Source organism: Aquarana catesbeiana, linkage group LG04 (genome assembly GCF_042186555.1).
Source record: "Aquarana catesbeiana isolate 2022-GZ linkage group LG04, ASM4218655v1, whole genome shotgun sequence".
Lineage (NCBI taxonomy): Eukaryota > Metazoa > Chordata > Amphibia > Anura > Ranidae > Aquarana > Aquarana catesbeiana.
Genome location: NC_133327.1, coordinates 137460523 through 137473036, shown reverse-complemented (window position 1 = coordinate 137473036; position 12514 = coordinate 137460523). Strand labels below are relative to the sequence as shown.

Sequence of the window (12514 nt, the reverse complement as noted above, 5' to 3'; positions counted from 1 at the left end):
ATTAGGTAGTATGTGGGGGTACCTGACACTATAAAAACCTGACGGTGAACCTAAATAACTAACAAGCTAACTAGCATCACCTGCGACACTAATATGGCGATCAGAAAAAAGATCACTTAGTGACAGTGGCGACGGGGGGTGAAAGGGTTAATTGGGGGGCCATAAAGGGGTTAAACCTTTATTAGGGGGGTTAGGGGGGTACCCTAGACCTAAAGGGGCCTATCACTAACAGCCCTAACACTTATAACAGTCACAAAATGACACCAATGCAGTGATCAGTAAAAAAAATGAAAACTGCTATTGGTGTCACTGTGACAGGGGGTGCAGGGGGACTGATTGGGGGGGGGGGGGTGATTTGTGTGCCTATGTGTACTGGTGTTAGTGTGCTGTGGGTGTAACTCACTCTGATGTCTTCTCTCCTCGTGCGCAAGAACGAAAAGGCTTCACGAGAAGAGATGACATCACTTCCTCTGCTTCTGTTTACAGTTTCAGAAGAAGAGGAAGCCTCTCATTCGTCAGGAGCGATCCTGAGGGAGAGGCCATGAATCAGTGGCCTCCTACTCAGGACGGATCACTCCTGGAACAATGTGGACCGCCTCGGGCACCGGGGGGCGCGATCGCGCCCCCTGCCCTTGGGAGGGGGGTAACGTATGGGTAATGTATATGTAACATATAACGTATGTAACCTGAGGTGGTCGGCAAGTGGTTAAACTCCCTTCCGCAAAAAAGTTTTATCCCTATCATGGGGTCACCAGTATGGTATTTGTAAACTGAAATCATATCCCCTCTCAAGAGTCTCAAGAGTCTCTTCTCCAGAGAGAATAAGTTCAGTGCTTGCAACCTTTCTTCATAACTAATGTCCACCAGACCCTTTATTAGCTTTGTTGCCCTTCTTTGTACTCGCTCCATTTCCAGTACATCCTTCCTGAGGACTGGTGCCCAGAACTGGACAGCATACTCCAGGTGTGGCCGGACCAAAATCTTGTAGAGTGGGAGGATTATCGCTTTATCCCTGGAGTTAATCCCTTTTTTGAATGCATGCCAATATTCTGTTTGCTTTGTTAGCAGCAGCTTGGCATTGCCTGTCATCTACTAGGACCTCCAGGTCCTTTTCCATTATAGATTCCCCCCAGAGGCTCTCCCCCTAGTGTATAGATTGCATTCATATTTTTGCCGCCCAAATGCATTATTTTACATTTTTCTACATTAAACCTCATTTGCCATGTAGTTGTCCACCCCAATAATTTGTTCAGATCTTCTTGCAAGGTTTCCATATCCTGTGGAGCAGTTATTGCCCTGCTTAGCTTAGTATCGTCCTCAAATACAGAGATTGAACTGTTTACCCCATCCTCTAGGTCGTTTATGAACAAATTAAATAGTATTGGTCCCAGCACAGAACCCTGTGGGACCCAACTCCTGACCATTCCAAGTATTCCCCTTTTATCACCACCGTCTGAACTCACCCTTGTAGCCAGTTTTCAATCCATGTACTCACCCTATGGTCCATGCCAACGCACCTTATTTTGTACAGTAAACGTTTATGGGGAACTGTGTCAAATGCTTTTGCAAAATCCAGATACACCACATCTATGGGACTTCCTTTATCTAGATGGCAACTCACCTCCTCATAGAAGGTTAATAGATTGGTTTGGCAAGAAGGATTCTTCATGAATCCATGCTGATTATTGTTAATAATACCGGTTTTATTACCAAAATCTTGTATATAGTCCCTTATCATCCTCTCCAAGAGCTTGCATACTATTGATGTTAGGCTAACTGGGCTGTAATTCCCAGGGATGTATTTTGGGCCCTTTTTAAATATTTATGCTACATTGGCTTTTCTCCAGTCCTGGGAGTCTTCACAGGCATTTTTTCCTCTAATCTAGAGGAGATGGACAGGCTTTCTCAACTAAGCATGCCCTCCTGCCAGTATGCCTAGCCTAAGAATTTCAGTAAGTAAATGCTACACAAATCACTTGCCCGTACTCAAGATGGCAGTGGCTGGAAATGCTAGGAGGTGTTTTTCAATGCAATTTTTCTACAAAATAAAGCATGGATGGGTGAGTTTGCTTTGAATATTCAAAATTAATTAAACAGCGTATTCAGTTTGTGGTGCTCAGATACAGTTTAGTTCTCATTTAAATCACATATTCAGAAAATAGGTGAAAAATAACATTAGTTAAACATGTTACACTTACCTGCTCTGTGCAATGGTTTTGGAAAAAGCTGTCCCAATGCTCCTCTTATCGGGTCTCCCACCACTGCTCCTGGCTCCTCTACCCCCGCCGAGTACCCTCATAGCAAGCTGCTCATGCATGCTTGTTCCTGAGCCACACTCTCTGTCTCTATAAGACACACAGAACAGGGCTCGGCCTCGCCCTCTGCTCCCTGCTCACTGGTTGTGAGTGACAGCAACGGGAGATGTAGCGAAGTTCTCATGACAAAAGGGAGAGAGGAAGTGCCTGAGTACCTTATAAAGGCTCTGGGTGTCTTGGTAATAGGGCAACTTGTGATGTGATGTGACACCTAGGTATCCACCTGAGACTAAGCTCTAAGTGGTAAAGTGTTTTTTTACAGAAATACACAGTGACCCCGTTTTACCTTTCCATATGGACTTTTTACAGCCAAGTTTGGAAGTTTAAACACTCCACGCTGAATAAAGTCAAACACATTCCTGGTTTCCTGATAGTTTTAATGTGAAAACAAATACAGAGATACTAATTTACAAGTAGCAGAAATATTAAAGCGTTTGTTACCCTAAAAAAAAGCATGAATAACAGTACAGTGCTTGTGCTGTGTAATTTGGCCCTTTGTATCATCTAAAATACTTGGCTGATCCTGCCTGGTGCTGCCCATCCTTCTGCAAACTGACCGCGTTTATCATGGCTGCTGAGCCCCTGATACCATGGTCAGTTTACATGCCTCCATCATCTGCTATCTCTCCTCTGTTCTCTATCTCCCCCTCCCTTACAATAACTTTGTAATTTTCAGGCAATCCCCAGTGTTCGATAATGCTTTGTGCCCAGTGTGTGTGCTTTATTAAAAAAATGCAGTTCTATACCTTATTTCAGAGCGCCACTCATCAGTCACGTGACCGCCCACCGCTCCCCTCCTCTCCTCCAGAGTCCACTGTAGCTGTCAAGATCGGGAGAGGGAATGGTGGGTGGTCACGTGAGCACCAAGCGGCGCTCTGAAATAAGGTATAGAACTAAATCTTTTTAATAAAGCACACACACTGGGTACATAGCATTATCAAACACTGGGGACTGCCTGAAAATGAGTGGGTTTACAACCACTTTAAGTATCATACTTTCTATAAGGTTACAGTATTGGTCCAATAACAGGACAAGCCTGTCTTACCTTTTATCTTGCTGGTCCCTGTATATGTCCAGTTTTCACACATCACAGTAGGCATACCATTGCAGAGGTCTTCATTGTTTGAAAACCATAGAAATGTACCACAGTCCTGCACCTGTATAGCACCCTGTGGCTAACTACACACGTTGCACTCATTGCCAAGGTGAGAACCCAAGCATGATCAAGTGGCAGAAACAACATTACAGGCCAGCCCCATAGCATAGGGTCCAGGTACAGTTCCCAAGGCATTACTGAGGTTACACCGATCTGCATACACTGTTTCTAATGTTGTAGCAGTAGACAATGAAGAGTTGATTGAAGAATTTGAAGTAAGAACTAGCTGAGCATAGAAACATTTACATCAGGGAAAGAGGTCTAGAAGCTAAGGACACTAGCAAAAGACTGAGGTTTTACTGAGTGGGGCAAGGTTAGTGGTATTCCCAGGGGGGTTGTTCAAGAGCTTAGCCAGTGCCCAATCACCTGAAGGTAATAGCCTATAACTCAAGGTCTAAAAATATCCAGCCTGTGTCCTGTACTGTACAATTAAGTTTTATTACTATAGGATAAGGAAAGGTTAGAACCTTTGATTTTTATTGATGTATCTGAATTATCTACTAATATCAATAAGAATGACCCAGTACAGCATTCCCATGGGAATCTGAATACCATAGTATAGAATTGCAGGTTTGCCCTGCTGGATACATCTACCAGATTATGCCCATATACAGGGTATAAAAGAATGCTGTGTATGCTTGGCTTACCTGTTTCAACGCTCAGCTTACCTGTTTCACAGTGCTCCCCAGTAAATTTCTGGGGACAGGAACAATTGTAATTTGCACCCTGATTTACACAGGTGCCTCCATTAAGGCACGGAGAAGATGAACAAGGGTTGATCTCTGATGAAACATGAACAAGAAAGAAGAGATTAACAGCTTAATGTAAAACTAAATGCTCACCAACAAATATGTAGTGTTGTATAGTAAAAAAGATTTACATTATTTTTTTTTCTTTTTACTTACCATAAAATCGTTATGTTGGAGTTAATTAAGGGACACAAGGTCAAAAGAATTCTGAGACATATGGGTTATACTGGATTTTGGTTAGAACTGGACTTTAGCAAAAAAAAGAGTGCCACTCAGCCAGTTTAACCCCTCGCACTTACATCACAAGGGTGGAACCTGTTTCCCTTAAAGTGGAACTTAAAGACATTTTTTTTCATGGATAGAGTAAGGGAGATTTATAACCCCTGTCATTTTTTCCCCACTATCTATGTCCAATTCAGGAGATTTCACTTGACTTCCTGATTCAAAGCCAAAACAGGAAGTGAGCATAAACCTACCCAAAGTGAGGGAATCCCTGGCTGTCACCAGGGTCAGCAGAGCTAGTGTCCCCATTGGAAGAGTCGTCTCTATTTTTGTGCTAGGGACAACTTAAAATTTGGGATTTTTTTTAACTTTCACTTTCAATTATAATGGTAAACAAGACAAAGAGAGAGGGTGAATCTCTCTGAGGGCACAGACAGCAATAAAAACCTGGCAGGTGTTCTAATTCCTCTCCACTCTATCCAAAACTAAAAAAAAGTTTGCCTTTAGTTATACTTTAATGAACTCCAGAAGGATTTTTCAGTAAAAACTGGACTAGCCATAGCTTTAAGGGTTGCTTGAAGGACCATATGCCAGAAGCATGCATCAACCGAGAACTAAACATACAGTTGGTAGAACCTAACCCCTTCCTGCATAAATGCGGCCTCACAGAAGTGTATCTTAATCCTCTGGGGCAGCATATATGCATTACTGTGTTTTTTTTTTTCTTCTTGCTGGAGGAGAAAAGTGCTTTAGGTAGGATAAAAAAACAAAATAAAATAAAAATAAAATAAAAACCACATATGTGGTATTACTGTGATCGTAAGAAGCAGGAGAGGGGGGCGTGGTCTGGACATGGCTGAGTAGAGACACGTTTGAGTGAAGCTCCCGATCATCTCCTATCTCACCAGGCTTATCTAGCTCCTTTGACCGCATAATGCTCTCATCTAAGAAGCATTCATCAAAGAAGACCAAAAAGACTAACAAATCGACCCCTGCAGCCTCATCACAGGGAGAAATACAGAGAATATTCCAACTTCTGCAGTCGGGATCCCCGGAATTCAAGATGGCGACAACACATGCTGCGCATTCCTCAGGCCACGGGCACACCAGCCAGATGACTTCGCCTACCGGATCTCAAAGCCCGGAGATCTTCTCCAACGTCCCACCATCCATATCGATTGACCCACGGATGTCTGGGCCCATGATGTACGGTGCTGATGAAGAACTGAAGGCCATTCTTCAGGCCTTACCGACGAGGGCCGACATTGAATCCCTGATAGGACAAGTGGAGGCGGCACACAGCAAAGAGATCCATGCGATCAAACAAGAAGTACATTTCCTATCTGACAGGCTCACTGCGGGAGAGACTTCTCTGTCAACAATGGACCGCAGGGTCGCGGTCTTAGAAACACAACACAGGTCCCAAGTAGAGATGTTGGTGGGACTACAACTGCATATGGAGGACAGGAGCCGCAGAAACAACCTGCGCCTCCGCGGCCTCCCTGAAGCCACGGGCCCGGCGGATCTAGCGGACACGGTGGCGGATATCTTCCGGAGAGTGGCGGGCGACCAAATACAGGGTCGTTTAGAGTTCAACCGCATCCATAGGGCCCCAGATCGGAAGACCCCGCCAGACCCCGAGACGTGATATGTCGACTGCATCACTATGCTCATAAAGACATCATCGCACGCAAGGCATGGGAGACGCAAGACCTGGAATTAGATGGAGCGGCACTCACAATACTCCCGGACATCTCCAGGGCGACATTACAGCGCCGGGCAATCCTGAAACCTCTTCTGGACCTGGCCAGAAGACACAATGCCACTTACCGATGGGGCTTCCCCCTATCGGTTACCTTCAGGAAAGATCAACGCTCCTTCACGCTCCGCTCACCGGATTCGTTAACGGCCCTCTTCGTCTTCCTGGTGGCAGACCCGATCGATGTCCCAGACTGGCTGGGCTACATACCGAGATTTCAGGGCCGCAGATACAATGCCGCTCCAAGCAGGGGACTGCCCCCCAGACCTACAAGGAACCGGCGTCGCTCCCGTTGCTGCATCCACGGAGGACAATCGTGAAGCGTGAGTACCTGCTTACCACACATCCCCCTGTCATACCATTTAGTTTCTGTCCCACTGCCTAACATGTCAGTAGTTCCTCCCTACTCCCGGGATCCGAGGTTAAAGAAAACCACCTCCATCGATACCTCTGTGCCCTCCTATGCCCCACTTGAACTTAACTACACCACTTTCACTACTGTGCGGGACGTTCTCACCCTCCCTGGGGATCTCTAGTCCTCCCCTGCTATCGCGGGATGTCTTATTGGGGTGACACACCTGCGTGTTGCCCGGGCACGGGGTGCCCATCAGGACACCAGATCGGAATAGGGCCCCCCCCCATCCCCCCCCCCGTACAGTCAGGTTTTTTTTAGCTCGGCACTGATTTACTGGCATGTTGTATGGGTTATCTCCCCTCTCCGCTGCGGATGGTTTTTTGGGCTTTTTCCCCCCTTGAGTGCGAACTGCCAGCGCCCGAACTTACCCTTTGTGAGAGCCCTAACCCACAGCGATCTATTTTGCTTCTATATTTATGTAAATTTCTGTTTGGGTGAGTGGGAGGGTCGGGACCTCTCTCCTCTAGTCACAATCCAACTCCTCCCCCAATTAGGCTTACACGCACTCCCGGTTTTTTCCCTGGGAAGTGACGTGTGTATTTAAGTATTTACTTGCCAGTTTAGCACAATTAGGTCTGAAAGCCACGACCTGTACTGTAACCTTGCCCTCCCATATAGGGTGAGACATACTCTCCCCCTCTTTGGGTTGACTTCCTTCTTTCTAATCTTCTTTCAGTAACCTTTCTTTTCTCCTACCTTCCCCCTCCCCCCTCCCATTCCCTTCTTCCCTCCTTCCCCCACCCCTGCGGCAGCCAGAGCGATGGATTCTATAAAAATAGTTTTGCTCAACGCGAAGGGCCTGAATATACCAGAAAAAAGGCGGATGCTTTAACTAACCTCCGGAACTCCAAAGCAGATATTGCCTTTATACAGGAAACCCATTTTAAACATGACAAATACCCGTTGCTTAAAAAACAGATTTTTTCCAATAGCATACCATTTCACCAATCCCGCAGCCAAAACTAAAGGAGTGTCCATAATGATTTCGGGCAAACTTCCCTGGCAATGCCAAGCAGTGCTCACGGATACGGAAGGTCGTTACGTGTTCCTTAAGGGACTAATCGGCGACGTCCCACTCACACTGGCATCAATTTACGCCCCTAATGAACATCAGGATACTTTTATCATGGGTACTCTAGACAAACTCGGGGAATTTACAGTTGGCCAACTGATTCTGGGCGGAGACTTTAATGTCCCTTTGATCCCATCATCAGATACATCCTCTGGACACTCCTCAGTGCCACCGACCCATAGAAAACGCATAGCTAACTCCCTACATAAGGCACAACTGGTGGACGTATGGCGACTCCAGCACTCGGGAGACCGTGACTACACTTTCTACTCACTAACACACAAACTGTACACCAGAATAGACTATTTTTTGATACCTCACAACCAGCTACATTCAGTGTTAGACTCCTCCATAGGTCACGTTACATGGTCCGACCATGCTCCTATTACTCTCACATACACACTCACAGGGAGGTCCACATCCAGTTCAAGGTTCTGGCGTTTGAACGAGAGCCTTCTCCAGAATCCTGAAGTCTTAGCAGAAGTGACACGAACATTGTCCCTATACTTCCAGGAAAACGACAACCAAGAATGTGCCCCGGGCTTCTTGTGGGAAGCCCACAAAGCAGTCCTTAGAGGTCTTCTGATTAGACACGGAGCGCGTATAAAAAGGGAAAGAAATGAACAACTGACCAAGCTTCTTAACGTTCTGTCTACCGTGGAAGCACGTCATAAACATGCTCCATCCCAGGCTTCGGAAATAGAACTAGGGACGTTACGCAAACAAATCACCGACATACTGCACTATAAGGCCAAAGCAGCGCTGCAACGCTGCCGACAAACCACTTACGAGTCTGGTGACAAATGTGGGAAAACACTAGCCAGGGCAGTCAGGGAACAAAAACAGACAGCTTACATCCCACACATTATGGACTCGGAGGGTCAGAAAGTCACTCTCCCAGAATCAATATCAAATGTATTTAGAGACTTCTACTCTAAACTATATAATCTACCACACAGACCACCCCCTCAAACAGATATGGACGAGTATGTGACGTCTTCTCAAATTCCTTCCCTTACCGCGGAAATAAGAGAGGAGCTTGATTCACCAATCACTTTGGAAGAACTCCAAACCGCCATTGACTCCATGAAACCAGGGAAAGTCCCGGGCCCGGATGGGTACACCATCCAATATTACAAAACTTTTCTTCCCATCGTAGGCCCACATATGGTAGCATTCTGTAATACACTTGGAGCGGAGGCAGTTTTTCCCAGAGACACACTAAAAGCCCATATTTCGCTTATGTCCAAAGATGGTAAAGACCCAACTTCATGTGGGAGCTACAGGCCCATATCCCTGCTGAACATTGATTTAAAGCTGTTCTCCAAAATTCTGGCAACTCGATTGGCACAACACCTCCAGTCCCTAATACATTTAGATCAGGTGGGGTTTATACCCACCAGAGAGGCTCTGGATAACACCATAAAAGTATTGAACCTCCTCCATGTAGCAAACACTAGAAGTTCCCCATGCGTATTTTTGAGCACGGACGCTGAAAAAGCGTTTGATAGAGTGAACTGGAACTTTATGTTCACAGTACTTCGTCACATAGGCTTAGGAGACAGGATGCTTAAATGGATAAGTAAGATATACTCAAACCCCACGGCGCAAGTAAAGGCAAATAGGCTACTTTCGACCCCCTTTCCTTTCCAAATGGCACGAGACAGGGGTGTCCTTTGTCACCCCTTCTCTTTGCGCTCTCCTTGGAGCCATTTCTATGTAAAATAAGACAAAATCCAGACATCCAAGGTCTAACCATAGGCGATACCCACTGTAAAATTTCGGCATATGCAGACGACCTACTCTTTTCCTTAACTAACCCCACGATTTCTCTCCCAAACCTCCTCAAAGAATTTGATGCATACGGGGCCCTATCAAATTTAAAAATTAACTTTACCAAATCAGCCGCTATAGGAGTTGCAATCAACCCCCATACCATGCAGGCTATGCAAGCCAACTTCCGTTTCAAATGGACCTCAGTGGCACTAAAATACCTGGGTACAAATATTCCGATTGACATCAGGCGCACATACGAACTGAACTTCCCTCCCATTCTGACTAAAGCCCGCTCCTTTTTAGAGAACTGGAACAGAGGTCTGCACTCCTGGTTCGGCAGGTGTAACATTATGAAAATGTGTATCCTACAAAATTTCTATACCCGTTCCAAGCTCTTCCTGTCCACATTCCACACTCCTTTTTCAAACAAGTACATGCACTATTCACCCGATTTATATGGGCCAACAAAAAACCCTGTATACGAAGGGCCCTACTTTCTCTTCCTAAACAGTATGGAGGTCTAGCGCTCCCTGATGTTAGACAATATTCTCAAGCCACACATTTAGGCCGTGTCCTTGACTGGAGACGTAACATGACGACCAAACTTTGGGTGCGGATAGAGCAAGCTCAAACTGATAAAGGCGCACTTTGGTGTTATGACTCCCTCCCCTCGGGACTGAAATCACACCCTCTATTGGGTACCACATTGAGACACAGTAGCCAGATGTCCATTCAATCCTCCCTTACCTCGAGCACTTCTCCTTTATACCCGATCCTGGGACATCCAAATTTCAGACCAGGTCTCCATTCTACCGAATTTGACTTATTGAGAACCTTGGGCTTTGATCATGCTGCTAAATTTGTGACAGCAGGACGTTGGCCTACGCTACCGGAGCTAACTGACGAGACAGGTACATACCAACTCCCCTTTTGGAAAGCGGTGCAATTACACCACTTCCTACACTCGATCCCGAACCCCCAAGACTTCTCCCGTCAACTGACGACCTTTGAAGAGTACTGCACGGCATCCGACCCATTATCGAAGACTCTCTCCAAAATGTACATGGCACTCAACACACCTCCCACACAACCACACCTACCTTGCTTAACTAGGTGGGAAAGGGATCTCAACCGAAGTTTTTCAGAATTACAAAAGCAAAAAATCATCATTTGTGCCATCAAATCGTCCCTGTGTACCAAAATACAGGAAACAAATTATAAAATTCTTTCAAGATGGTACCTCACCCCCTCCAGGTTGCACAAATGTTTCCCGGCCACCTCAGAGCGTTGTTGGCGGTGTGGGGAGGGAGAAGGCTCAATGATTCACATCTTCTGGTCCTGTCCTAAGCTGCAGAATTTCTGGAAGGAGGTCAGACGTATCACTCAAAAATGTACTGATTACGTGATACCTGAGGATGCAGCGTTTTTCCTTCTACACCTGTCAAGAATCCCGCTCAAAAGATACAAAAAATCTCTGACGCAACATTTACTGAATGCCACCAAGGCATGTATAACACTTCGTTGGAAGCAACAGTGCCCACCAACCATCGCAAACTTGCTGCGAAAGGTGGAAGAGCTGAACAAAATGGAGGACCTTGTCCTTTCCGCACAACAAAAAACACGAGAAATATTTAGAAACTTGGACCATTTGGAATATTTTTATTTATTCAGAAGAAGGAACATCCCTCTTGGGATCATAGCTTAATACCAAAAGTCTACTTTATTCCGGACAACAGGTTATTCCCTCATGCCAACCCTCGCTCTGACTCCCCCCCCCCCCCTCCTCCCCACCTCCCTTTTCTTCCCCTTCCTTCTCCCACTTTACCTGTATATACTTTAATTTCTTTCCTTTTTACTCTCTTTAACTGTGTACTTAACGGAAATAGTGAAAACGAGAGGAAGAGGCCCGTGGACTCATGGACACGCGTAGAAAAGCAGTAACACACTAATGTATATGTTGCATACTACTCCCACCAGTGCATTGTAATATGTGGATTATAATGGTATTTACAATCTGTTACATTGTTAATAATGTCTGTAACATAACCTGCTTTTTCTGATTGTCGGTCGCACTGGGACCTTCATGGAGGTTTAATAAAATTTATATTTGAAAAAAAAAAGAAGCAGGAGAATTTTTTTTGGGTTGTTCTTTGGCGGTAAGTTATGGTACTAGAAAGAAATACATATACATAGCTACATTTTTGAAAAAAAAGAAAACATTTTTTTCTGTTTTGTATAAGTTTTCCTTTGCTAATAAAAGAGAAATCAAGAGATATCTATTATCATTTACCCCCAAACGAAAGCCCAATATGTCCTTACAAAAACAAGGTATAATTCACCTGCATACACTAAGTAGTTGCAATGATATATACAGTTGTAAAAACTGTATTCAACTGTTAAAAGATTTGTTTTACCCTTCGTCATGAAAGGGTTAAATAGGTTCTTCACCCTGAAAAAAATACAATAAAAGTCAGCAGCTGCAAATACTGGCCAAAACTCGAAAAAATAAAGGACAGATAAGCTTCAGCCTCTGATGCAAATAGGAGTGCCTCTCATTTCTATCAAGCCCTCAAGTCCAAGTCTGCAACCAAGTTCCCTTGTAAACCTTGGACAGAGAATTGTGCACACAAATACATTTAGGAATTCCATCTTATAGCTCCTGGACACTGTATCCTGTATTAATGCATGCTTTTAGGTCCAGGCATTCGCAAAAGCTAACAGCCATGTGGGGAGACTTGCTCACAGGTGTTTTTGAATCTGGAGTCCATGGTTTGTGGGGGAACTGGGTTCTGAACTCAAAGGAATGAGAGAAAAAAAGGAGCTATTCTTGGCATTAGGGCAGAGGCTTATCTTTCTTTTGTTATGGCAAAGAAGTACTCTGTTCCCCTGTGATAACCTTGATAATGATGTCCAGGGAGGTGCCAGAGGCATTCAGCATCAAAGGGCATTTGTAAAAGGTGCTTTTTTCCTTGATGTTCCACAGGCCAGCATTTGAGCCAAAGGGCTCTCTGAATATGTAGGTATAGGAGATCCGTTCAAGACCTCAGGTT

The 12514-nt window shown here is 45.0% G+C and overlaps 1 protein-coding gene across 8 annotated transcripts in view; it reads right to left on the bottom strand.

Moving 5' to 3' along the window:
• SNED1 (sushi, nidogen and EGF like domains 1) overlaps positions 1–12514 on the bottom strand; it is a 291723-nt gene that overhangs the window by 76412 nt on the left and 202797 nt on the right. For all 8 annotated transcript variants that reach the window (XM_073625738.1, XM_073625736.1, XM_073625737.1 and 5 more), the window contains one exon: positions 4140–4253. In XM_073625738.1, coding sequence (XP_073481839.1) covers positions 4140–4253 — 114 coding nt within the window. The remainder of the gene's footprint in view (positions 1–4139; positions 4254–12514) is intronic.